This window comes from Podarcis bocagei (genome assembly GCF_964188305.1).
Source record: "Podarcis bocagei genome assembly, chromosome: 17".
Classification (NCBI taxonomy): domain Eukaryota; kingdom Metazoa; phylum Chordata; class Lepidosauria; order Squamata; family Lacertidae; genus Podarcis; species Podarcis bocagei.
This window is the reverse complement of record NC_138143.1, coordinates 27,743,182-27,770,199: the sequence shown is the minus strand read 5'-3', so window position 1 is coordinate 27,770,199 and position 27,018 is coordinate 27,743,182. Positions and strand designations below refer to the sequence as shown.

The following is a 27,018-nucleotide window of genomic DNA, read 5'->3' as shown; positions in this document are numbered from 1 at the left end:
AAACGTTTGGAAACCAAACCAAGCTCCTGCAGCCAATTAGAAGCCGTGTCGGACGTTCAGGTTCCAAATAACGTTCGCAAACCAGTTTGCAGCGTTCAGGAGCTAAAATGTTCGACTCGCAAGGCGTTCGGGATCCAAGGTGTGACTGCACCTAGCAGATTGCCTCTCCAAGTACCTGAGGCCAAGGAGACTGTGACCAGCAGGTTGTCACTCAGTGACAATGCAGACGCAAGTTGTCTTGGAGATAGCAACCCACACTATGGAATATTTCCCCTCAGGTAATTTGTGAGGCAGAGACGAAGCTTGTCTTTACCCAAGCTTTCCCGGTGGCATTTTATTATTTTCATTTTCTAGACTGCTCATTTTTGCTTGTTATTTTGCTTCAATATTATCTTTAGGAAATTTTATTTAATGCTGCGATTTCATTGGCTTTTTGTAAACTGTATAGAGGTTATTTTTTTAAATTCTATTATGTGCTGCGATTGCTTTATAAATAAAATGGGGGAACATGACAAGGATTATGCAAGAAGAAAACACCTACCTGTTCATACTCAGCACAGACTGCATTCCCCTTCTACCTGCATTCCCCTTCTACCGAAAACAGGGCCCTTCAGTACAGTGGTACCTTGGTTCTCAAACGCCTTGGTACTCAAACAACTTGGAACCCAAACACTGCAAACTCGGAAGTAAGCGTTCTGGTTTGCGAACGTTTTTCGGAAGCCGAACGTGCTCCGTTTTGAGTGTTACGCTTCCAATTTGAGTGCCACACTTGTTTTGAATGTTATGCTGAGGTCTGTTTGTTTTTGATGTTTATTTTGCGTTTTCACAGTTCTTTTTTGTTTTGTTTTTGTGACTGTGTGGAACCCAGTTCAGCTACTGATTGATTGTGTGACTGCAGTACATTGTTTATTGCTTTCATTTTATGGATCAGTGGTCTTGTTAGATAGTAAAACTCATGCTAAATTGCTGTTTTAGGGGTTGTTTTTAAAAGTCTGGAATGGATTAATCCATTTCAAATTACTTTCTATGGGAAAGCGAGCCTTGGTTTTGGAACGCCTTGGTTTTGGAACGGACTTCCAGAATGGATTAAGTTTGAGAACCAAGGTACTTTTCCACACAAACACCCCCCCCCCACCCAAGTGTCAGGAAACATTTTTGTTTTGTTTTTGCACAATACATAGTATGAGAACTTGTAAGCAAAACAGACTTGCCACACAAAAAGATACATTTTATTTCAATTCTCTCTCTAAATACAGTTTGGCAGGATCAGTTTTTCACAGGAGCAAATGTATTAAAAAATATTTCATTCCAAAATACTACTCTCTGGAGGTAATATTATAGGCACTTTCGAGTAGACATAGTTAGGATTCTGTTGCAAGGCACATATATCTGCCCCCTTTTAAAAAATAAAAATCTTTGATCACTGATCTCCGTCTAAAAATTCTAAGGAAAAAGTAATTACGTAACTGAAACCCAAATCTTTTTTTAAAAAATAACATTAAAAATAAACCATATAAATCAAAATGTCAGTACTGACAAAGAAAAAAACAGACGTGTATTTGAGGTACCGTATTTTTCCGTGTATAAGACTAGGTTTTCCCCCTAAAAAATAATGTCAAAAATTAGGCGGAGTCTTATACATGGGGCCATCTCCCCCCATTTTCTTAAATCTAAGTTCCCCAAAATAGGGGGCACCTTATACATGGGGGCATCTTATAGACGGAAAAATATGGTAATTTAATGGGCAATTCTAGCCTGGTGTCCTCTGCTTAAGTCAATGAGCTTTTATACCAAATGATTCTATGGGCTATTCTTTGGGTTTCAAAAAATAACAGGATGTAGGATCAAGTTTTCCTTTTGGGGAATGAAGGCCTAACTCATAGGCACCCCAAATCAATGCAATTTACTTGTTGTATTCACTGGTGCATGGGTTTTAAGGGAACCCAACCCTTGGAAAGTTTGGAACATGGATACCTCAGAAAAGGAAAATGCCAACATGATCTAAGCCAATATGGGGGTTCACAGTGCCACCAAAAGGAGTAAATGTCCTTCTGCAAATTTATGGTGAATTGATTCTTTGAAAAAAGACATGTTCCACGCTAATCTAGATGCACTTCTTACGAAATACATCTCACTTTAATCACTAGGATTTTCATTCCAAGTAAACGAAGTTAAAATTTTTTGCAGTTGTTCCTACAAAACGTCATATATTCAGGAAGTTATAGATTGAGAGTATTTTAAACAAGAGCAAGGATTAGTTATCTTGAAACAGCAAGGTAACTGAATATTTATTGAAAGTTCAACGTGACACCATAAACCGTCACAGTTTGGCATTAAACTGACCCATCAGTCTTTCCAACTTGATTGCTAAGGTCATATCACCCTTGATTGCCAGCTTTCCAGACATGAAAGCCAGGGTTGGCTTCAGTTTGCCTGAAAAGAGAAAAAAAAATGGTTTAAAGAACTACAAAAGAGTTGCAAATTGCAGTGCTTCTGTCATGTTTTTCATTTAAGCAACCTTTCTACTTTAAGACCAACAATGACACGGATAGCTTTAAATGTGATGTTGCCACCTCCTGTTTTCATAAAAAAAGTACGGCATTACAGGTAACTTATTTAAGGCATGACCGATATGTTTGCAATTGCGCACAGCGCTGAACCCAGAAGTGACCCAGAAACATCATAACGACGTCACTGAAACGTTTTAATAAAGTTTTGTTTTTTTAAAAAAGGACTATGCTGAAATGGCAAAGTTAACAGCTAAAACAAGAGAACCTAACGATGACTGGTTTGTGGAGGAATGGAAGCCTTTTTCGGACTACTTAAGGAAATGGTACTGTACGATGAATTCACGAGCAGGATTTGAATTATGAGCAACAGAAGAAATGAGAGAATATATTATTGTTGTTATGGTATAAGTGATAGAAGGTAGGGTGCAACAGAAGGAGAGGAATAAAACCACCATGGAAAATGGGGTGGGGAGTAAAACAAAAACAGAGAGAGAATTATTATATATGTTAAACAGCAGAAAATTTAATAAAAATAATTATTTTTTAAGAAAGACATCACTGAAATGTCACTAAAAGGGTGGAACAGAGCTTTGTCAATGGGTTTCCAATTTCACGCAAGTGCACAATGACCCGGAACGTAACCCCCGTGCAAACAGGAGGTTGCCTGTATTCTCATTCCAGGTGAGTAACTATAGGGTCACATGTGTGGTGAGGAAGCAAGATCATGCCTGTATGACAGTCACGCATTGTCCAACAGCCCCCCCCCAAAAGAGGCTCTGCACCCCACCCCCCAAAATCGGGGCTTTCCTGCTTTGACTTGAACCCCCCACTGCCAGTTTTTAAGTAGATCGAGTAGATCGCAGTCTTGCCGCTTTCTGTGCCGCATAGACCTCCCCACACCTCATGGATTCTTGTGCACTTTTACATGTGAGGAAGCTCCTGTCAGCTCAGTGAAACTTAGTAAACATGCATTTGATTAAATTGCACCAGCCCTGATGATCTGCATCATCCTACCACTTGCTAACTTTACATGGGGGGAGCAGGTTTGTTGTAAAATGGTGGTGGTGAAATGGTGAAGGACTTGTTGGTATCCCAAATGTGGAATATTTCCACCAACACTCTTCTCTGCTAGCTCACTTCTAACGCTTCCCGTAAATGGCATCCTATCTACAAGCAGAAAAGAAGGTCCTGGACATATAGGAGACTTTGCTAGCGGTTTCTTCTCAAAGGGTAGAATAAAGAAACTGGAATGAAATACATAATTCTACACGCTCCTGAAAATTTATCAAATGCAAGCAGCTCTACAAGCAGACACATTTAAGATTAGCAAAAGTCCAATGGAATAGCTGAGCATGAATACATTTGACAGTTGTTCCCAATACCTACCTGAAAACATTTTTACGAAGTCAGTGCTGGACATGCTCATAACCACATCAACTTTTCCTGGTGGTTCTCCGCTTCCTACACTGCCACCTTTGTTCTTAAGATCAATATACCATGTTCCTCCTCCTTCACCTAACACAAGAGTAATGCCACATAAAATTAGACACATTCGTTTCTAAGCTGAACAAATATCAGATAAGCAGCAAGAGCCAATTAAGTCTTTCCAAGAGTTAATGATCCACTGAAATCAGTAACTGGAAGTCCAGTGATTTCAGTGGGTCTTCCCAGAGTATGACTAATGTTGGATACCACCCTCTGAAGTTTAAAATCAGTTTCATTATAATCTTTTACAGTGGTACCTCCAGTTACAAACTTAATTCATCCCGGAGCTCCATTCTTAACCCGAAACTGTTCTTAACCTGAGGCATGACTTCCACTCGCATCCCAAGGCAAAGTTCACTACCGGAGCATCTACTTCCGGGTTAACAGAGCTCGTTACCCGAAGCGTTTGTAAGGAGGACGGTACGTAACCCGAGGTTCCACTGTAATGACATTTCTTTCCCTTAATAACGGCACTATGCTGCCAACCCAGCTTATTCTAACCACTAGAGAAAGAGATTGACTGGCACCTTCAAGAACAGTAGCACACCTGGTAGTAAACAAAACTTTTGTCCCATTCATCACAAATGACTTTCGCTCAATTTTGGTGTAATTGCTGTTTCGTTGTAACAACCACATCCCTGTTTTTTATGTAGATGCCCAAACTCTTCTCTGTGTGCCCATGTGAACATTCACAAATAAAACATACCCGTGTGTGTGTTAAGTAGATTGCCATATTTGTCTTTTCAAAATATTTCAGACAGCACCAAGTGTGAATTATTTGAAAACTGCCACCACTATAAAGGTGTTTTGGCATCTTTTCTGCAAAGTACATGTGGTGGTACTATTGGTATGCAGGCCTCTTGCCTTAGCAGTGATCCTAGGCCCGCCCAACATAATTTCAGTAACTCTTAAACAGTTATAAAGATTCTTACCAGATAATTCAAACCGATAAATTCCTTGGGTTGACTTTACAACTTCGTCACTGATCACACCTTTTATAATTTTAAAAGTTTCTGCTACAGGCCCCCCTGATTTCTCGGCAGCAAAATGCACGTGAAGCTTTCCTCGGTCAGGACCTTCAGGTTTAGTTTTGTCAGGACCTTCATGCTTGGGAAGGTCTTGTTTTTTCCCTTCTCTGAAGGTTGGAGTAGCTCCTGTAGGACCAACATTGACCAATGGAGTCAACAGTTACAATAGTGTGCACTCAGGAACTCATATCAAACAAGGAGAAAAAGGTTGGCAGTCCTGAGAACTAAAGCAGGGAAAATACTGGAGCAAGGAGTCATAGCTCAGGGGTAGGGAACATGTTTTTTATGCAGGTCTCACGTTCAATCCACAGCAAAAATGACCAATCAGTGAGCCTTTCCCTTGGAGCCTTTCCCAGTGAGCCAGACTGGTGACTGGGAGCGGCCGCCGAGACCATATAACACCGGTCTTGAAAGATCTACATTGGCTCCCAGTATGTTTCCAAGCACAATTCAAAGTCTTGGTGCTGACCTTTAAAGCCCTAAACGGCCTCGGTCCAGTATATCTGAAGGAGCGTCTCCACCCCCATCGTTCTACCCGGACACTGAGGTCCAGCACCGAGGGCCTTCTGGCGGTTCCCTCACTGCGAGAAGCCAAGTTACAGGGAACCAAGCAGAGGGCCTTCTTGGTAGTAGCGCCCTCCCTGTGGAATGCCCTCCCACCAGATGTCAAAGAGAACAACAACTACCAGACTTTTAGAAGACATCTGAAGGCATCCCTGTTTAGGGAAGCTTTTAGTGTTTGATGTATTGCAGTATTTTAATATTTTTTGGGAAGCCGCCCAGAGTGGCTGGGGAAGCCCAGCCAGATGGCCGTGGTTTAAATAATAAATTATGATGATGATGATGATGATGATGATGATGACTACTACTACTACTACTACTACTACTACTATTATTATGTTTGAATGTGATGGAATTCAAGAGAAGAGACATTTAACATTCACCCGGTGCTATACCAGCTGCACTGGCTCTTGGTGAAGTACAGGATCAGGTTCAAGGTGCTGGTTTTAACCTTTAAAGCCCTATACGGCCTAGGACCCTCATACCTACAGGACCGCCTCTCCTGGTATGTCCCACGGAGGACCTTACAGTCTTCAAATAAAAACATCTTGCAGATCCCAGGCCACAGGGAGGTTAGGCTGGCCTCAACCAGAGCCAGGGCTTTTTTGGCCGTGGCCCCGATTTGGTGGAATGCTCTGTCACAAGAGACTAGGGCCCTGTGGGACTTGACATCTTTCCACAGGGCCTGCAAGACAGAGCTGTTCCACCAGGCCTTTGGCCAGAGCACAGTCTGACCTCCTCCTTTTGTAAGCCTCACAGAACTCTAGCCCAATGGTTACCATTAATTTGACTCTGAATTGATTTTAGAATGAATAGATTTTAGAATGTATTTCAATTAAATGATTATGATTTTATGTAAACTGTGTTATTTTTTACTGTTGTTAGCCGCTCTGAGCCTGGCTTCGGCTGGGGAGGGGCTGGGAGCTGGGGGCACTGTTATACAGTGGTTCCGCTCCTTCCTCCTGGGCCGTGTTCAGAAAGTGGTGGTGGGGGATGAGTGTTCAGACCCCTGGGCTCTCACTTGTGGGGTGCCTCAGGGTTCTGTCCTCTCCCCCATGCTTTTCAACATTTACATGCAGCCGCTGGGAGAGATCATCAGGAGGTTTGGGCTGGGTGTTCATCAGTATGCGGATGATACCCAGCTCTACCTCTCTTTTAAATCAGAACCAGTGAAGGCGGTGAAGGTCCTGCGTGAGTGTCTGGAGGCGGTTGGAGGATGGATGGTGGCTAACAGATTGAGGTTGAATCCTGACAAGACAGAAGTACTGTTTTTGGGGGACAGGAGGCGGGCAGGTGTGGAGGATTCCCTGGTCCTGAATGGGGTAACTGTGCTCCTGAAGGACCAGGTGCGCAGCCTGGGAGTCATTTTGGACTCACAGCTGTCCATGGAGGCACAGGTCAAATCTGTGTCCAGGGCAGCTGTTTACCAGCTCCATCTGGTACGTAGGCTGAGACCCTATCTGCCTGCGGACTGTCTCGCCAGAGTGGTGCATGCTCTGGTTATCTCCCGCTTGAACTACTGCAATGTGCTCTACGTGGGGCTACCTTTGAAGGTGACTCGGAAACTACAACTAATCCAGAATGCGGCAGCTAGACTGGTGACTGGGGGCGGCCGCCGAGACCATATAACACCGGTCTTGAAAGACCTACATTGGCTCCCAGTACGTTTCCGAGCACAATTCAAAGTGTTGGTGCTGACCTTTAAAGCCCTAAACGGCCTCGGTCCAGTATACCTGAAGGAGCGTCTCCACCCCCATCATTCTGCCCGGACGCTGAGGTCCAGCGCCGAGGGCCTTCTGGCGGTTCCCTCATTGTGAGAAGCAAAGCTACAGGGAACCAGGCAGAGGGCCTTCTCGGTAGTGGCGCCCGCCCTGTGGAACGCCCTTCCAGCAGATGTCAAAGCGATAAACAACTACCTGACATTCAGAAGACATCTTAAGGCAGCCCTGTTCAGGGAAGTTTTTAACGTGTGATATTTTATTGTATTTCTGTTTTCTATGGAAGCCGCCCAGAGTGGCTGGGGAAGCCCAGCCAGATGGGCGGGGTATAAATAATAAATTTTATTATTATTATTATTATTATTATTATTATTATTATTATTATTATTATTACAAAATTTTATTATTTATTATTATTATTATATTTCCATAATCACAGAGAATGTTAGATAAGTAAGTTTGGAAATCATTGTCTAGTTAAATATGACCTCCCAGCCTCTTTGTAGGGCTGTCATGTGCCTTGGAATCAAAACAAACAAACAAACAAACAAACAAACAGAAAAGTCTACTGGGGAAGGGGAACATTTGCAAACTTGAAATGAAAGAAAACTTATAAAAGTATGGATTTTTTTAAAATTGGCATCTGTATTTTTTATGTAGAGCTGTTGCTGCAATTCTCGTTACACAATATGAGTGAAATATACAACACCTGTGATTCGTGAAGCCCTGTCAATTAACAATGGGTACTTCTGTTCTATTTGCTTGGCACGGAAAGGTCTGCAGCCAGGAAAACTGTTCAGGTGGAGCGTAAGAGGCTTAGTTCTGACCTCCGATTTTAGGCCCAACAACATCTGGGTGGGGTGGAGGCAATTATGTGCTTACCTTGTGCTTCCATTTTCATTGCTAGTGTTTCGGGATCCACATCTAAAAAGAAGTCTGGTAGCAGAGGATGACCTAAAAATAGAGTGAAACAATAAATGAAAAAGTCCGTATTTTGTATAGCAGAATAACGCTATGCAGTTAAATAGATGTAAATGAAAGGCTGAGGGCATATCCACATCTTAGCTATTGGTGTTTCCTAGTACAACTGAAGCACAAACATGAAGACAGACTTAGGACTTTACATTATACGTAAGATACCAGAGTACACTTATTGTGTCATAAATGGGACATCTGGGAAGACTTAATACATTCATGGTATTGCAAGCAAAAAATACATGGATTATGGCTATATATTTGTAGTCCGGCAAATACGAATGCAATATGCAAGAAAATAAATCTAGATTACCTGGGGCAACCGCATATACATCAAAATTCTGAATTCCTTCTTCTCTCAATAAAGTTTCATCAATGACGAAGTTTCCGGTGAAAGTTTTGGGCTTTGTTAAAATGCAGTATGCGGCATCTGCAAGTATATCTGTTTTCCTGCACTGTTTCTCTACACCAGCTCCTCCCAGCATATCCATTGCAGAGGTATATATAGCTAAAGACACACACACAGGAGAGAAAGGATAAGTTAGCAATTATTTTACTGCATCATGCAAGGGGTGAACTAGATGGCCTATACGGACCCTTCCAAGGGTATGGTTCTAGACCAGGGGTTGGCAACCTGAGGCCCATGGGCCGGAAGAGGCCCATGGAGGCTGTTTAACCGGCCCACAAGCCACCCTCAAACTGAGCCACCCGCTGATCTATAGCACTGTCTGCCAACAGCCTTTAGATCAGGGGTCAGCAAACTTTTTCAGCAGGGGGCCGGTCCACTGTCCCTCAGACCTTGTGGGGGGCCGGACTATATTTTGAAGAAAAAAATATGAACGAATTCCTATGCCCCACAAATAACCCAGAGATGCATTTTAAATAAAAGGACACATTCTACTCATGTAAAAACATGCTGATTCCCAGACTGTCCGTGGGCCGGATTTAGAAGGCGACTGGGCCGGATCTGGCCTCCGGGCCTTAGTTTGCCTACCCATGCTTTAGATATCTGAGGCGGTGGAAGGATCGGTAAAGACTTAAAGTTTATAAAATCTTGAAGTCTAGCCATTGCAGATAATGGGCCAGAAATGTTTAATATTCCATGGAACCGTCACATTCTCTCTCTCTGACCTTGTTCACACATAACGCTAAGCCAAACAACTACTTAACAAGAACCAGCAAGTGTTCAGGTACAGAAAGCCAATATTGTGGTTGCTTCACTCCTCCTCCGATACGGCTGCTAGTAGCATTACCTGGAGCCAAGCCATGTGCAAATGCAGACACATGGCAGCCACTATTTTCACCCAAAAGCTTGGGACGCGAGTGGCGCTATGGGTTAAACCACAGAGCCTAGGGCTAGCCAATCAGAAGGTCGGCAGTTCGAATCCCTGCGATGGGGTGAGCCCCCGTTGCTCAGTCCCAGCTCCTGCCAAACTAGCAGTTCGAAAGCACGCCAAAGTGCAAGTAGATAAATAGGTACCGGTCCAGCAGGAAGGTAAACAGTGTTTCCGTGCACTGCTCTGGTTCGCCAGAAGCGGCTTAGTCATGCTGGCCACATGACCCGGAAGCTGTACGCCGGCTCCCTCGGACAATAAAGCTAGATGAGCGCCGCAACCCCAGAGTCGTCCAGGACTGGACCTAATGATCAGGGGTCCCTTTACCTTTACCTTTTTACTCAAAAGCTTACAGTACTTGTTCTCACTAAGCCATAGTTTGGTTTAGCATTAGGTGTGAACCAGAAAACACACACACACCGTTCTCTTTACATATTTATTAACTGGGCTGCAGATTAGGTTTTCATTGTATGAGCAAACTGAAACTATGCAGCAAAATATGAATTTCTGAGAATACCAAGCATAAAAATTATCCCCACAGCACCCATAGCAGACTTCTGTCTGAGTTTACATAAGAATTATGAAAGTGCTCTCTGCTGAACATAGGGACATTATATTCACACAAAAATGTCACCCCAGGGAAATTATAAGGAAAGGTAATCTTCCTGTGACTGCTTTGGTCCTTCTCCACCTCCTCCTGATGGCAGATGTGTAAATTTCCCCAGTTAAGTGTTAAAATAACGGGCTAGTTAATAGTAGTAACACAAACTCAAATCTGCTCTTCTGGTTCTGTAATAATACAAATTTTCAGATTTTTCACAATATAATTAACAAAATTAGATTCAGATATGATGCAGTGGTAAAGTACATCTGTTAAGCAAAAAAGATGAACTCCTTACCAAATGGGTATACTGTGCATATAGGGGACGCAGATGGCGCTGTGGTCTAAACCACTGAGCCTCTTGGGTATGCCGATTGGAAGGTCGGCGGTTCAAATCCCCGCAACGGAGTGAGCTCCAGTTGCTCTGTCCCAGCTCCTGCCAACCTAGCAGTTTGAAAGCACACCAGTGCAAGTAGATAAACAGGTACCGCTGTGGCGGGAAGGTAAACAGCATTTCTGTGCGCTCTGGTTTCCATCATGCTGTTCCGCTGTGCCAGAATCAGTTTAGTCGTGCTGGCCACATGACCTGGAAAGCTGTCTATGGACAAACACTGGCTCCCTCGGCCTGAAGCAAGATAAGCGCCGCAACCCCATAGTTGCCTTTGACTGGACTTAACTGTCCAGGGGTCCTTTAGCTTTTTACCTTTTACTGTACATATACTGTTAACCTAAGGCTTTGGTCCTATATGCACTTAGTTGAGAGTAGTGTTAGTACAGTGGTGCCTCGCAAGACGAAAAGAATCCGTTCTGTGATTCTCTTCGTCTAGCGGTTTTTTCGTCTTGCGAAGCAAGCCCATTGAAGGATTAGCGGATTAGCGCTATTAGCGGCTTTTAGCGGCTTATCTGCTGATCGGATCAGCTGATAAGCAGCTTAGTGGCTTAGAAAAAGGGGGGGAAAGGAAAAAAAACCAGCAGGAACTCGCAAGACATTGTCGTCTTGCGAAGCAAGCCCATAGGAAATTCGTTTTGCGAAGCACCTCCAAAACGGAAAACTCTTTCGTCTAGCGAGTTTTCCGTCTTGCGAGGCATTCGTCTTGCGGGGCACCACTGTATTGTATTGTCTCATTCTCACATTGCATAATGTTGTGGGTTGCCTTTAATTACTTAATTGATGTATGAGTATGGGAACTATTTAAAAGTCTCCTCCCTCTCTCTGCTCTCTCTGCTTCCTTTGCTGAAGAAGATAGATGTGAGAGTCATCTAGTTGTTTTGTTATTTGCTTTATAAATAAAACCTTTGATGTTACTATTCCAACCACAGTTGCTTGGCTGCATTCTTCTGTAAAGGACGGGCGTTTAATGCTCACAAGTAGGTTCCAATGGAGTCAATGGAATATGTTCCCAAGTAAACATGCATAGAATTGGGTTGCATCTCAAATAAATAACTATTTTGAAAAAGGTTAATTTCAGTGCGTCAGCTTTCCAGTATCAGATGGGAGCAGCTCAAGCCAGAGCAGCGGTTCTCAAACTTCCTAACCCCAGAACCCAACTGGGCAGGTTGAAAATTACTAAGTCCCACCTGTCACAATATGGCGGTGAAGGGCAGACTCACTGTTTGAGAAACACTGTCAAAAACAATGTAAATGATAATGATAATAATAATACATATGCTTCAGAAGTCTCGAATATTGAAGGGAAACTGTATATACACTTTAAACAAATGCAAGACATCATATTCTCTGAACACATTGAAACAAGAGTTAAGCTCAGTGAACCCATCAAAAACATTATATATTTTTAAAAGATATATAAACCTGTTTGAGGCCATAATGCGTTGACTGCAACTTCTCCTCTAAATTCTTCTGCCATTCCCAGCACGCACATGGACATTCCATATTTAGAAATTGTGTAAGCTAGAATAAGATGGAAAACTAGATTTAGACATCAAAAATGTTTCCTCCTATATGCAGTACGAATTGTTCATATTTCAGCAGAAAACTCTTATAGCTGGACAGAGGATTGCCAAGAAAGAGACAAGCATTTGGTTGGCTGTTAGGGGAAACAGAATGCTGATGTAGAGCAAGGTTTCCATTATGTTCTTATCTAAATTACGGTTGTTTTTTCCAAACAGTTTCACAATCTGAATGTTGTAAGCAGATCAATTATCTCATAGTCCGACAATGCATTGTGTGAAAAGGACAATGGGACACCTTACGTCAAAGAACATCACGGAACCCTGGTTTTGTAAGTAGTGCTAGAGGATTGTTGCTAATATCTGGGCTTGATGTACAACGAGGGAGAAGGGGCTGTAGCTTAGCAGAATAGCACATTTTTCGCATGCAGAAGGCTCTTATTTAAAAGGATCAGGCAGCAGGTTGTTATAAGAATTTTAAGGTCTCAAATACAGAATAAATATTCATAAATGCACACATATCTAAATATATGAGCCATGTGTCTGAAATAGTATGGCTATAGAGCAATCCTGGAGCCATTTTGACTCTTCCCAATGACCTCAAATATTCATCTGCAGTAAGGGAGGCAAATGGGGAAAGTCTTCTCACTGACTTTTTGCTTGCAAATCCTGTCTTCAGGGCATTTTTGTGTATGAATAGGATGAGCCTGTGACCTGGATTCAGGAACTGTATTAACCATCACAAAAGAACGGCCAGACTGCTCATGTAATGCAATCAGTGAGCATTATCCTGGCAGACAGGATTTCTGCTGTAGGCCGCCTCCTCTGCTGTAGACCACCTCCTTCTGTGATATATATATGATGTTTTAGGAGGGTGGGCAATTTCAAAAGTCTATATAAGGGCTTGCACACCATTCTTCAGAGTTCTCCTCCCTCCTGCGTGTGGTGAGTGGGGACCCTGTTACAACAGTTAATGTCCTTTAATAAAGATCAGGCATACGAGCCAAGCCGCTTTGCTTCTCAATATACTGTGGTTGGCCTCTGTTTTCTTCTACCAATAGGGAACCCATTTAAGGACTCTATACGGGCTTCGGAATATCCCATAAGGGAAAGGGAGCAGTTTTTTTCTTATAATGGTAGAAGGGAAAGATTATCTGCCCAAGATCTAGGGAAGCTGCCGCCAGTTAAAACTGACATTACTAAGTGAAATGGACAAATAAGTCAGATAGCTTCCTTTGTCTCCCTCACCCCAATGAGAATCTCTTTCCTACCTATGTATCTAATGCATAATCTCTCCTCCCCCCCGCCCCCCCCCCTTATCTCACATTTCCGCCTCTTTTCATGTATTGATAGCAACAGCCCTCCTATAGTGAAGGAGCTGAGAAACCGCTTTCTGAAGTGGCTTAAATCAGATTAAAATTTAAAAATAAACACAGGAACCACTTGAGTGCCAAGGGCCACCGGTTGGCCATTCCTGTTGCACATGAGCACCTGACTGAGAAATAAAGCTTGCCCTTGACATCCAGCCATGACCTAGGAATTATTTCTGCAGAACGGCATGCAGTTAATGGGACTGCATGCCTTGTGTTTCCCCCTGGGTGGGGGGGACATGTTTCTCCAGCTCAGTCCAAAAAAGGAATGCAAGGTGTCACTATATTAGAACTGGACGCGGGTGGCACTGTGGGTTAAACCACAGAGCCTAGGACTTGCCGATCAGAAGGTCGGCGGTTCGAATCCCCGCGACGGAGTGAGCTCCCGTTGTTTGGTCCCTGCTCCTGCCAACCTAGCAGTTCGAAAGCACGTCAAAGTGCAATAGATAAATAGGTACCGCTCCAGCGGGAAGGTAAACGGTGTTTCCGTGCGCTACTCTGGTTCACCAGAAGCAGCTTAGTCATACTGGCCACATGACCCGGAAGCTGTACGCCGGCTCCCATGGCCAATAAAGCGAGATGAGCGCCGCAACCCCAGAGTCGGCCACGACTGGACCTAATGGTCAGGGGTCCCTTTACATTTTTAAGGACTATTTGGGAATTAAGTAGAGAAGTTGCTGATGTGAACACAATGTGCAATGATTTAAAGAATATTTCCCCACAAACTTTTAGGATGCAAGTACAGTGTTACCTTGGTTCTCAAACGCCTTGGCACTCAAACACCTTGGAACCCAAACACTGAAAACTCGGAAGTAAGCGTTCTGGTTTGCGAACCTTTTTTGGAAGCTGAACATGCTCTGTTTTGAGTGCCACACTTATGTTTTGAGTGTTACACTGAGGTCTGTCTGTTTTTGCTATTTATTTTGCATTTCTGCGGCTTTCTTGTTTTGTTTTTGTGGCTGTGTGGAACCCAGTTCAACTACTGATTGATTGATTGATTGATTGATTGTGTGACTGTAGTACATTGTTTATTGCTTTCATTTTATGGATCAATGATCTCGTTAGATAGTAAAATTCATGTTAAATTGCTGTTTTAGGGGTTGTTTTTAAAAGTCTGGAATGGATTAATCCGTTTTGCATTACTTTCTATGGGAAAACGCACCTTGGTTTTGGAATGCTTTGGTTTTGGAATGGACGTACAGAATGGATTAAGTTTGAGAACCAAGGTACCATTGTAGAGGAAAAGAAGGGGTAGAAGAGAGACAGCCTTTACACTTCCTTGAGTTTGGAAGAATTTCACTATAAATGAGCATTTAAAATTATACTTACCACAGTGATTTTTGAACCAGATAGGGTTTAGGTTAATTGGTGGGCTGATATTGAGGATATGGCCAATCTTACTCTTCTTCAAATAAGGGAGGCATATTTTAGATCTGGAGAAGCAAATAAACACAAGGGAATAGAGTCAGATTTGCTTGTACTTATATCATGAGCTCTGGTCAGATTTTGGTTTTCATGTGTGTTTCTCTCTCTCTCTCTCTCTCTCTCTCTCTCTCTCTCTCACACACACACACACACACACACACACAACTGGGACTTACAGAAGGCATATTTTTTATTATGTTTCCATCCCACTTATGAGTTAAATTAAATTAATAAATAATAAATAAAACACCCAGAAGTCAATCACTAAGGAGGTTATTAGTAAGAGAGGTGGGTGTGTTTAAGCTCTCTGCTATTAAACCCAATGGGATTTCAAAAGGGCATAACTTTGGGCTCAATAATTCTCTTTAGAAATAATGGTTTTTTTAAAAAAAAAGTAATGTAAAAAGCGGGGGTGTGGAAGCGTCATACACATTTCTGAGCCATGTATCAAGATAAAGTATCTGGCTGCAACCCAGTTAATGGCTGAATTCTGTTCGACTTCTGAGGTACGACTGTATATGAGTGTCATGCTGTCTGATTGCTCCAGCTTCATTTTTCGCTTGGTGAGAACAAGATCAACAAACCAGGAAGCCTCAGCCTCATGCTACATCCAAACCAGCGATTGTGGTTTATTGTGCCCCAACAATGCAAACGTGATCACTACCCAACTTGAAGCCATGGTTTGCCATCGGTTTGCTGATTGTGACTTCTTAGAGAGCAACCAGCCACAATCTCTGGTTCAGACTTTATGCAAAGCCACAGTTTCTTGCTTTGTTTACTTCACTTACACCTGCAGAGCTGCAAAGCAGAAGTAGCCAGGCAGCGAGCATCAAAGCATGTTGCTCTTTCCAGATAAACCACAAAAAGCTGGAAGTCCTGGCTTATTCTGTGCAAATGCAGCCACAATCAAAACAGTATCAAATTACTCTCTTTGGAAAGGCACTTCTCTCAATAACTCAAATAGCTATTTTCCTCATTTAATGTATTGCAGAATTAAGAGCAACCCCCCCAAGATATTCCCCATAAATGAGAATTGGAACTATCAAAACTGCCTGCAGGTATTGGTCAGAGATAATGCTACTAGGCAAATAATATATGGAGAAAAATGTCTCTCCCACCAAGAAACCAGTGGACCCAATACATCTGAAGCATATCATCAAAACATTCCTCTACATGTTATACTGTCAAAGGCATTTGCTTTCCTGGAGAATTTTGAATCAAGTTCTCTTTTAAAGAAATACATGTTTACAGCTATAAAGGCACATTTTAATGAAACGTAATTAAAAAGCTGAGCAGGGTTAGTAAAAGATATCCCCTCAGCTTCTAGGCTTTCTAGTCAACCAATGAATTTAAGCCACGAGTGATCTTAATAATTAAAGGTGTCAAGGCACAGCTCTAGGGCAAGAGTAATAAGACGCAAGAGTTTGCTGAGGACTGCTTCAATGGAATGTTTCAAAGTTGAGAAGGCTCTGTTTTCTGAGCAAATTCTCACAAAAGGAATACTGAAAATCATGGATCAAGTTCTCCATTTAGCATGTCAGTCTTGGATGCCAGTTAAAACTGCCAGATATAGCCTCATGAAACAAACAGTGTCTACATGGCTACATTTCCCCACAACATTTCCCCTTCTCAATAATTTCAATTTCATTAGGGTGGAAATGCTTTTTACCTCTGCAGATGGCAGAACAAACAAAAGTAGTTCTATAGGAGCTACAGGAATGCCTTTACAGACAACCCTTAGGCAAGTATTTTCAAGTTCATAAATGCTGTTGAGCCAGCAGCACACTGCAGAAGCAGTTTACAACGCAGTGATAATGACGAAACGTATTTAGAAACCAATATAAAAATAATAAAACAGAATTAAAAATGTCAGAGATCAGAAATGAACAGGAGGCCCTGAACACTCGACAGAACAATATGGCTGTTGCGCGCTTAGCTTCTCTGCGCAAGGGATTCAGACAGGTGGGTGGCCACACCCATCTTTCAATCATGTGACAACGTAATTGCATTGTGTGACTGCCAAGTGGGTGCCCCACCCACCTGCCAAATTGGCCTTGCAACGTCAATCCTGATAAGCATCTAGCCGAGGAAGCCAAAAGGGGTTCTCTATCCCTGGTTCAGGAAGCATAACCTGGAAGTAGACCAAGCGCCACAACAGAGGCCTTGGGACAAGAAGGCTGTTCCCTCTAAAATGTTTAGATGTCCTCATATGAGATTTTACCCGTTGTTCCCTCTCACTGTCAATAATGCCAGGCAGTAGCACTATAATCTCCACTAACGTCCAAGGGCTAAAAAGAATAGAGACACAGCTTCCTAACCCCTTTACCCAGGGACAGTCAATGTGGGGACCTCCAGATGTTCTGGACTACAACTCCCATCATCCCCAACCATGCGCCATGCTGGCTGCAGCTGATGGGATTTGTATTAGAGTACAGCACCTGGAGAGCGGTATGTTGGCTACCTGTGCCTTTCCTCTTCTGCAATAACAAAACTGGCAGCCCAACCTGATGCTGCAGAAAAGAGCACCTTTTTCAGTAGCAGCATCCCAGAGCTTGTGCAAGGAGGAGGGGGAACGTTGCTGCTTGCCCCAGTTCAGTTGGACTTGGTCACAGTGATAAGACTGTTAGGATACGGATGTTCTGTTTCACCTTAAAACAGATGTATGGATTGTTGTATGTCCCATGTCTGTTTACACTCCAACACAGCTTGCTGGGAACTTCTGTTTGCGTGTATAGCTATTGCTTTGACTGCTTGCTCTTGGACATGAAAGGGAGAAGACATGTTTTTTCCTTTGTCCTGATACACGCTGAATAAACTGCCTGTAAATATGCTCTCACGGCTGTCTCTTGCCACTTCTGTCTGCGCAGTGTTATTTACTCTGCTGATTAGAGCGTGCTCCAGCTTCTGAAGCTGCAGGTTGCTGTTTCATGCTGAGCCAAGGACAGGAGATCGCTAGGCTACCGGCTGGTGGGCTGGAGCCAGCTGGGGGCTTGCAAATTGGCCCCGTTCCCTTGGAAGCATCCCAACAAAGACAACTACGATCAGGAGTAAAGGAGACACAGAGAGAGCAGCAAGGACACTGGGAGGGTAAATAAGTGTAAGGTGGGGCTCACCAGAACAGTATTAAATATCTAGTTGGATCTGAAGCAGACACTAATTATACAACTAGCAAAACCATCATCATCGTGACAGATGGGTGTCTGTGGAGGAAGGTCTTGCAATGGTGCGAAATTAATAATAATAATAATAATAATAATAATGTGCAAATGCACACACTGTTCCCCTCTGTTAGGGCCTTCTCATTGTGCAGGGCTCTGCTCACTGCAGTTATGTCTCCAACTGAGCACTTTGTCATTTCTCCCTGGGAAGAAAAGTAACCATCCATGGTTGTTTTTTAATGCAAGACAGTATACAAGAGGGTACTTGGGGACACTGTGTGGTAGTGACTAGTAGTCATTGCCCCTGGCGACCCCAGCTATTGAGAAGCCAGTCTGATCCTATCTGCACAGCTGCCACCAGGGTTCTGCTTCTTAGCCACTGTGGAGTGTGAGAAGACTGTTGAGAACTTGCATATGAAAGAGCATTTAAATTAAGGGGGTGGGACAAAGACACCAACTGCTCTTATATCCACTATGGTAGCACTCTTTGAATACCCTTTTCCTCCTCTCTTACCTGCTAACGCGCAAACATTCTGAGCTCGGCAAAACGAAAGAAAAAGAGGAACATTTTACGGTGCCAAATTGTGTCTGTCAGCTGAGCATTGCCTAAGAAAGGCCTGTGTTACTGGATATTCGGCAGTTGTCAAAAGAAAGCGGGTGGGGCTGCTGAAAGGCTCGACTTGCGCAAGGTCCCCTCTTACTGCACAAGCCTCTGTGCTGCTCCCCCTGAGCCAAGGGAACGGCAGCAGGCCTGGGAATGCGGTTTCTGCACAAGCCCAAGTAAAAGAGCAAGGCAGAAGGAAGATCAACAAATGAAGCAAGACAAAGAAGATAAGAAAAATATCCTTGGTACAAGTTAAGTTCTTAAAGCAAAGGATTTAAGACTCTCTAGGGCTGCGATTACCCAATCATGGAGTATGACCTCTGTACTAGAAACTGATAATTTCCACAGTACAGTGGTACCTCGGGTTACATACGCTTCAGGTTACATACGCTTCAGGTTACAGACTCCGCTGACCCAGAAATAGTACCTTGGGTTAAGAACTTTGCTTCAGGATGAGAACAGAAATTGTGCTACGGCGGCGCAGCAGCAGCGGGAGGCCCCATTAGCTAAAGTGGTGCTTCAGGTTAAGAACAGTTTCAGGTTAAGAACGGACCTCCGGAATGAATTAAGTACTTAACCCAAAGTACCACTGTATATCTTTGAAAGTAATCACTGCCTTTTATTTTATTTTTTTAAAAAATGGAGCAAATTTCTACACTTCATGGTGGGTATGGAAGAGAAATGAGGGGGGGGGGGACTAGACCAATTTGTATAGGTAAGGCTTTTTACTCCTAATGTCTCCAAGACCACCAGGTACAGCCGTACCCTGGAAGTCGAACGTCTTGCCAGTCAAACATTTTGGTTCCGGATGTCACAAACCTGGAAGTGAGTGTTCGGGTTTGCAAATGTTCTTTGGAACCCAAATGTCCGTCAGGTCTTCTGCGGCTTCCGATTGGCTGCTGGAGCTTCCTGCAGCCAATCGGAAGCCGCACTTTGGTTTCCGAATGTTTTGGAAGTTGAACAGACTTCTGGAACGGATTCCGTTTGACTTCCGAGGTAGCACTGTACTGTTGCTCCTAGTCGCCACATTCTGACTTCTAATTACCCATGCAGAATTTAGCTGGATTCGTTATAAGAATTTAAGGTCTCAAATATATAAAATAAATGTTCATAAATGTACCAGGCAAACATATACACAAATATATAAACCACATGTCTGAAAACAGTTCAGGAAATCAGTCCTGAAACCATTTTGATTCTCCCAAATTGACTTCAAATGTTTCGAAATGGGAAAAACTCCCCATTGTCTCTTTGCTCACAAATCCTGTCTTAAGGGCGTATCTGTGTATGAATAGGGTGAACCTGTGACCTGGATTCAGGAACTGAGTATTTACCATCACAAAAGAGTAGCCAGGCTGCCCAGGTAAAAGCAATCAGTGACCATTATAAGATACCCTGGAAAAACAGGATTTCTGCTATAGACCGCCTTCTTCTGTGATGTATGTATGATGTTTCATGGGGGTGGTCTTAGGCTACAGGGTGGGCAGTTTCAAAAGTCTATATAAGAGCTTGCACACCAATGTTCTGGGTCCCTCCTCCCTCCTGGTTGTGAGCACCCTGTTGCAACAGTTATGGTAATAAAGATCAGGCTTACTAGATGCTTTGCTTCTCAATATTCTCTGGTTGGCCTCTGTTATTTTCTCCTACCGATAGGAAACCTACATAAGTACTCTACACGGACTCTTGGGTACTTCATAAGGGGAAAGGAGCGTTTTTTCTTATAACGATTATCAAATTCAGAATCTTTCTCTCTAAAAGGTCAACAGACTCTAAAGCGTCCAGGATTGTATATTGCCCATAATGTCTCCAATTTGATCCAGTGAACGAAGAATTACTGAGTATACAGAGCTATTTTTAAAGATGCGTTATCCACAAACACTTACGTGAGGTAGGTTCCTCTTGTGTTGGCACTCATCATTAGGTCCACTTTTTTTGTAGGCGTATCCAGTGTGCCAGTTAAAGAGATAGCACTTGCATTGTTCACAAGAACATCTATCCCTGATTGTTAAAAATAAGACATTTACACATCATAAAAGTCAACCATTTAAAACAACATGCTAATTATTACACAAGGATTAGCCACTTTGAAGGTTCAGGGTTCTAAAAAAATATTCAAGCAGGTATATAAACTTTTACAAAATAAATAATTATTTAACACAATTGTTTTGTTATTGAATTAAAAAAAGACTTTTAAACTGTGTAATTAGTGATTACTACACTCAACATGGAACGCGGGTGGCGCTGTGGTCTAAACCACAGAGCCTAGGGTTTGCCGATCAGAAGGTCGGCGGTTTGAATCCCCGCGACAGGGTGAGCCCCCGTTGTTCGGTCTCAGCTCCTGCCCACCTAGCAGTTTGAAAGCACATCAAAGTGCAAGTAGATAAATAGGTACTGCTCTGGCGGGAAGGTAAACGGCATTTCTGTGAGCTGCTCTGGTTCGCTAGAAGCAGCTTGGTCATGCTGGCCACATGACCCGGAAGCAGCGTACGGACAAACGCCAGCTCCCTCGGCCTATAGCGCGAGATAAGCAGAGTCGTTCACAACTGGACCTAACGGCCAGGGGTACCTTTACCTTTACACTCAACATAAGCTGCAGAATTTAATTTACCTCCAAATTTCTGGACAGCCTGATCCACTGCATTGACAATTTGCTCTTCTTCTCTGACATTGACAATGCATGCTAAAGCCTTTCCTCCAGCTGCTTCAACTACAAAAGAAGGGCATCACTTAAGTCAAAGAATAGCATACACGAACGAAATACAAGAAGACTTCTTTTTTAATATTTTGTTGGAAGCAGTCCAGAGTGGCTGGGGAAAGCCAGATGGGCGGGGTATAAATAATAAATTATTATTGTTGTTATTATTATTGTTGTTGTTGTTAATAATAATAATATTATTATTATCACTCTCTGCGTGTGAACAGGGCCATGGGTGGGAACTGGCACCGGAAATATCCATGGCAAGGTTAGTTACTGGATGCAGCTCTCAAAGGTTGCAGCAGATGGTGGCACTCAGATCATAATCTATGCACCTCTCTCTTTCAAGCTTACTTTCTTCTGCAGCAGTGTAGATAGTTCCTGGAAGTGTGTGATGCGGCACTCCAGTCTTGGCAGCTATCACAATATTTGCCCCATCCTTGGCTGCCTTCAAGGCTATCGCTTTTCCAATCCCACGGCTTGCACCCGTGATAAAGAGAGTGCATCCTGCCAACCTCCTAAAAATAAAGATAAGACAAACAGTTATCTTTTAACTACTGGGGGTAAATAGAAGAAAATGCAGGATTAGAATCACCTGAAATTGGCAAAGACCTGAAATGCAGTGGAAAACATGCTCTTAAATTCTATTAACTAGAAACCACAAATAACATGACTATAGCTTTATAATTTACCAAGGCTGGATTTAAAGGTAAAGGGACCCCTGACCGTTAGGTCCAGTCGTGGACGACTCTGGGGTTGCGGCACTCATCTCGCTTTACTGGCCGAGGGAGTCGGCATACAGCTTCCAGGTCATATGGTCAGCATGACTAAGCCGCTTCTGGCGAACCAGAGCAGTGCACGGAAACGCCGTTTACCTTCCTGCCGGAGTGGTACCTATTTATCTACTTGCACTTTGACGTGCTTCCGAACTGCTAGGTGGGCAGGAGCTGGGACCAAGCAACAGGAGCTCACTCCGTCGTGGGGATTCAAACCGCCGACCTTCTGATCGGCAAGTCCTAGGCTCTGTGGTTTAGACCACAGCGCCACCCGCATCCGAGGCTGGATCTACACAGCTATAAAAAAAATGCTATGGGGGGAAAAAACATTCTAAAAGCTCACAATGAAAATTATCACTGACTTTGGATTTCAGCTCTACAGAGCCACCTGGTGACACATTGTTATAACGTTATAAATCGACTAGTGTAGCTGAGTCCCCCGTGCATTCTGTTTTGCATACATTGACTCAACATGCATAACTGAGTTTATACAATTTGTTTTAACTGCCGCATGGTAAGAAAATGATGACATCGTAGCCCACAAGTCACTTCCAATTTCCAATACTATTCCGATCTTGCCCCTGCTCTGTACTTTACTCAATGCCACAAAGTGCAGGAATGCCACCAGGTACCTCCTCTTCTGGCAACTGAACTTCATCCCAACTATGGCATCTAAGGCTCACACACAAAGCGATGAAGCTGCCTTAAACCAAGGTAGACCATTGACCCATCAAGGTAAGTCATGACCCTTCATGAAGATGCCAGGGACTGAAACTTGGATCTTCTGCATACAAAGCATGAGCTCTACCCAGTGGTGGAGGAAGGGGGGTATGGTGGTGTGGTCCGTCCCGGGTGTCATCACTGAGGGGGGAGTGACAAAATGAGTTCTTTAAAAAATGGGCTCATGGAACTTTTTAGGAGTGACGTGGTGGCTTAGGCCTGCAGCTTCCATGCTACCTGAAACAGAAGTGTGGGACTTGCGTCTGCCTACTGCCTCTCCCTCAGCAGCCCTACAGCTGAGCGGGAGGCGTTGGAGAAGTTCCAAGCATCACAGAGGCTCACCCCGCTCCCATGGGCAGATTGCCCTGCCCCCATGGGAGCGGATTGCCCCACCCCCCGGCTGCAGGACACCCTCCACACCAGGCACCCGAGCAGCTAGCTACTCTACCACTTGTCGCCTTCAGACAAGTAGATTGCCTATGGTTGCCTGACCCACATGTGAAATGAAGCAAACTTTCTATTATTATTATTATTATTATTATTATTATTATTCACAAATCAGAAAACACATACTTCTTTCAGCTCCTGGAAATAACAACCGAATCATGAATGAAAGATGAAAAGAAAGCTGCAACCCTAAGCATGATCACTTGAAAGCGAACTCCATCAAAATCAGCTGGATTTATTTCAGAGAACATATACTTGGGATGACAGCATTAACATGAAACATTATCGCTGTCTCAGATATCTAATGTGTGGCAAAGCTCACACTGCAAAAGTGTATTTTGTCCCTTCTGTGCAATCTCAGTATTTTTTTCTGGTGCCTCCATTTTGACTCATAGTGTGACGGCATTGGTTCATACCATCCAATGCCTCCCAGACACAATACAAGCTGTTTAACACCTCTTTAGAGCAGCAGCTTTGACAATATATAGAAGCAATGGGGTTATTCAATTAGAGTTCTTACCATGTTGGAGTTATTTAATTTCCATTACCTTGGATGCACAGCAATTCATTTCCCCATTTGTCTGAACTGGGGTCTAATTGATTCCAGTGCCCTTTCAGTGAAACCCTCACATTAACACACACACACAAAATAGGGTGGGAAGTTAAAACACCACAGGACCTCCCACCCTTTTATTACGGGAGAATAAATGTAACACAACATGAGAGAGGGAGGCAATTGACCTTCCAAGTAAGTAATTTTAGTTCTTACGTATTCACTTGACAGAGCAGAACCACACTTCCATTTTTTAAAATTGACAAATGGTCTGAGAAAATTAGTCTCATCCTTACTGCGTGTCTCCAAACTGAAATAATTTTTTTATCTCTGTTATTGGTATGTAGCAATCCAGAAGCCCAAAAATGGGAGCAGGCAATTAACAGATTTAATTTGCCTGTTGAAATTCTACTGGCAGCTCAGTCTGGATTCTGCAACCATACAGATGACTACAAGCTGCAACACTAGGGCTACTTGTAACAATTTGCAACGTGGACAAAGCAAGCAACAACAGGATTCAACCTGTGTTCCGCACAAAATTCACTCGTAGTCTTTATGAGTGCAGATCACTTGAACTGATAACTGCCGCTCTTCTTTGGAAAATAAATCCTATGCAGTGAGCTCTTTCAGTCAATAAGGCCACATACTTTCCAACTGCTCCACCTTCTCACAATTTTTGCAAGCTGGAATCTTTATAGTCCAAGTGAGGGCAAGACTCCTTATGGCAGGGGTAGCCAAGATGGTGCCCTCCGGATATTGTTGGACACTCATCATCCCTGGCCATTGGGCCATGCTGAGCAGAGCAGATGGGATCTGAAGCCCATCATAATTGGGGGGGGGGGCCAGAATGGGGAATGCTACCGCTGCATTGTTGAATTTTTCACTTGTACCACACACAGCAGTAGGCAAACAGGCTGCAAAGATTAAATTCTGCAAATCTTTTTCTTATGTACCGCATAACACATCTGTAGGATAACTACTGTGAGATCTGAAATAGCTGTGTGTCATGTGCTTAGAGCGCTTAAGTAAAATGAGTGCTACACTGGACTTGTTATGCTTCATAAGGAAGCTCACATAGATAAGAGAAAAATCAATTCCTTAATCACAGAAGAAGAAGAAGAAGAAGAAGAGGAAGAAGAAGAAGAAGAAGAAGAAGTGGTGCATGGTTCTCAATGAGTTTCAAATAAACTCTTCAAGAAGGGGAAATAAAGTACAGTGGTACCTCTACTTACAAACGCAATGCGTTTTGGGTTGCCGTTCACACCCTGAAAAGTCTGTAAGTAGAGTGCGGGCTACTGCGCGTGCATGAAGTGCGCAGATCACTTCTGCGCATGTGTGAAGCATGCAGATCGCTTCTGCACGGCCAACCTGGAAGTAAACACTTCTGGGTTTGCCACGTTCGTAACCTGGAAAGCCACAACATGAAGCAAACGTAACACGAGGTATGACTGTAGTTTCTCATAAAAACTGCTTGGGACAATTTTTCTGCAACAGTACACCTAAACAGTGACACTTTACATTGTTGCATGTTACTTAAATGAGATGGTGCAACACAAACTATGCACAATGTTCTAAATACAATTATACCGTAGATTTATATAAATGCATGACAGCACTTGCTGTTTTAGCAATGGCCTCTTTCTTAATCACCCCTAGTATAAGAACACACCTTTCCACCTGCTGTGACACACAGTGGTGTCAACTGTTTGGTGACGCTGCCCACCAAAAACCTCAAAAACCTCTCTTTTCCGATTCAGGTTCTGACTGCATCAGTATATATGTGAACAAGTGATCTGTTTATTTTTGCCCCATGCACTCCTTTAGATTTAACCAAACCTCATTGGCTGACTTGCTATCCAGTTTGGAGAAGCCACTTCAAACCTCTCCACACTTCTGGAAAATCCACCACTGCGAATAGTACTACTGTATGTCATCTTACTAACATCTGGCTACCTGCGCAACTATGAAAGGTTTGCATTGCTGTTTGCAGTATGGAAGCAAAGAGGATGGCATGCTGCTGACGAAGGTTAGGCACACATGGTCAGGCACACATTACAGACAGAGGTCACCTACTTGGCTCTGTGTCCTCCTTCTCTTTCCTCCCCAAGAGGAACCAGCGTAAGCTGCCGCTGGTTTAGCAGTTGTCAAGTTTCGAGCCCCTGCCCCCCCCCCAACCATGTCTTTCAACAATGGCTTGACCTGCAAGTCCAGGACCATCTGTTTTGCCCTGTCTCTGACCTGACCAGCCCAGCTGTGGAAATGCCGATTTGGGGTTGCCAGCTTTGATCTGGCAAAATACTGGGCAGGGCAGGGCAGGTCAAAGTTGGTGGACGGTATTATTATTATTCTTATTCCCATATCTGGGAAAGCTCAGTCGGTACAGCACTAGACTCTTAATCTTAGGGTTATGGGTTTGAGCTCCGCATTGGGCAAAAGATCCCTGCATTGCTAAATGACCCTTGTGCTCCCTTTCCAAAGGGTTCTATGAGTCATGACAATCAATTGCCGCCTAACAGGATGGCCCGCTCTAGAATTTGTCGCACACATCCATGAATTTGCGCACCTGTTCAATGCATGACCTTTCACACACATGCACTTGGAGAAGATCCCTAACTTTGCAAAGAGAGAAGGAAAGAGAGAAAAAAGACCTGCAATACAGGACAAAGCTGCTATCAATACAGGACGCAGCATTCTGCATTGAAATAGGGGGCAAAACCTGAATTATAGGCTGGGGGGGCGACCCTAACTGGGGGCGACCTACTCGCGACAGCGCGCGGCGCGACGAGAGCGGGAACCCCTCGCAGCTTACCCTGTGTTGGGCAGCATGGCCGGGTCCGGAGGAGGAGCGGGGGGGGGGCTCCTCTGGGCAGGTGGCAAGTAGCAAAGCCCAGGCCCGGGCGCCTTGGTGCCTCGCACGGCCGCTCAGGGGGCGCAGCGCCTCGCTCGGAACGCTCAGCGGCGGAGCAAAGGGCGCAACAATCAATCGCGCCAGCTCACTCCGCCCCTCCCTTGTTCCGCGCCCGTTCTAGGACGCCTCGAATCCGCTCTCTATGGTCCCCTCTCTCTTCCGCGAGACGGCGCGCCCGACCGGAAGCCCACCCCTTCGCGACTTCCGGCTCTTGTTCGGCGCTGCCATAGCAACCACGC

The 27,018-nt window shown here is 43.8% G+C and overlaps 1 protein-coding gene across 1 annotated transcript; it reads right to left on the bottom strand.

Annotated features, from left to right (window-relative positions):
* Positions 1–1,207: 1,207 nt before the first annotated feature.
* On the bottom strand, positions 1,208–26,875 carry HSDL2 (hydroxysteroid dehydrogenase like 2). The gene is made up of 11 exons (XM_081176694.1): positions 26,681–26,875; positions 21,730–21,893; positions 21,289–21,387; positions 20,564–20,678; positions 14,823–14,926; positions 12,026–12,124; positions 8,591–8,785; positions 8,185–8,256; positions 4,928–5,149; positions 3,897–4,025; positions 1,208–2,433 (listed from the first exon to the last, which is right to left on the bottom strand). The coding sequence occupies exons 1-11, from the start codon at positions 26,695–26,697 to the stop codon at positions 2,321–2,323; spliced, it is 1,329 nt and encodes a 442-aa protein (XP_081032820.1). The 5' UTR covers positions 26,698–26,875; the 3' UTR covers positions 1,208–2,320.
* Positions 26,876–27,018: the final 143 nt, after the last annotated feature.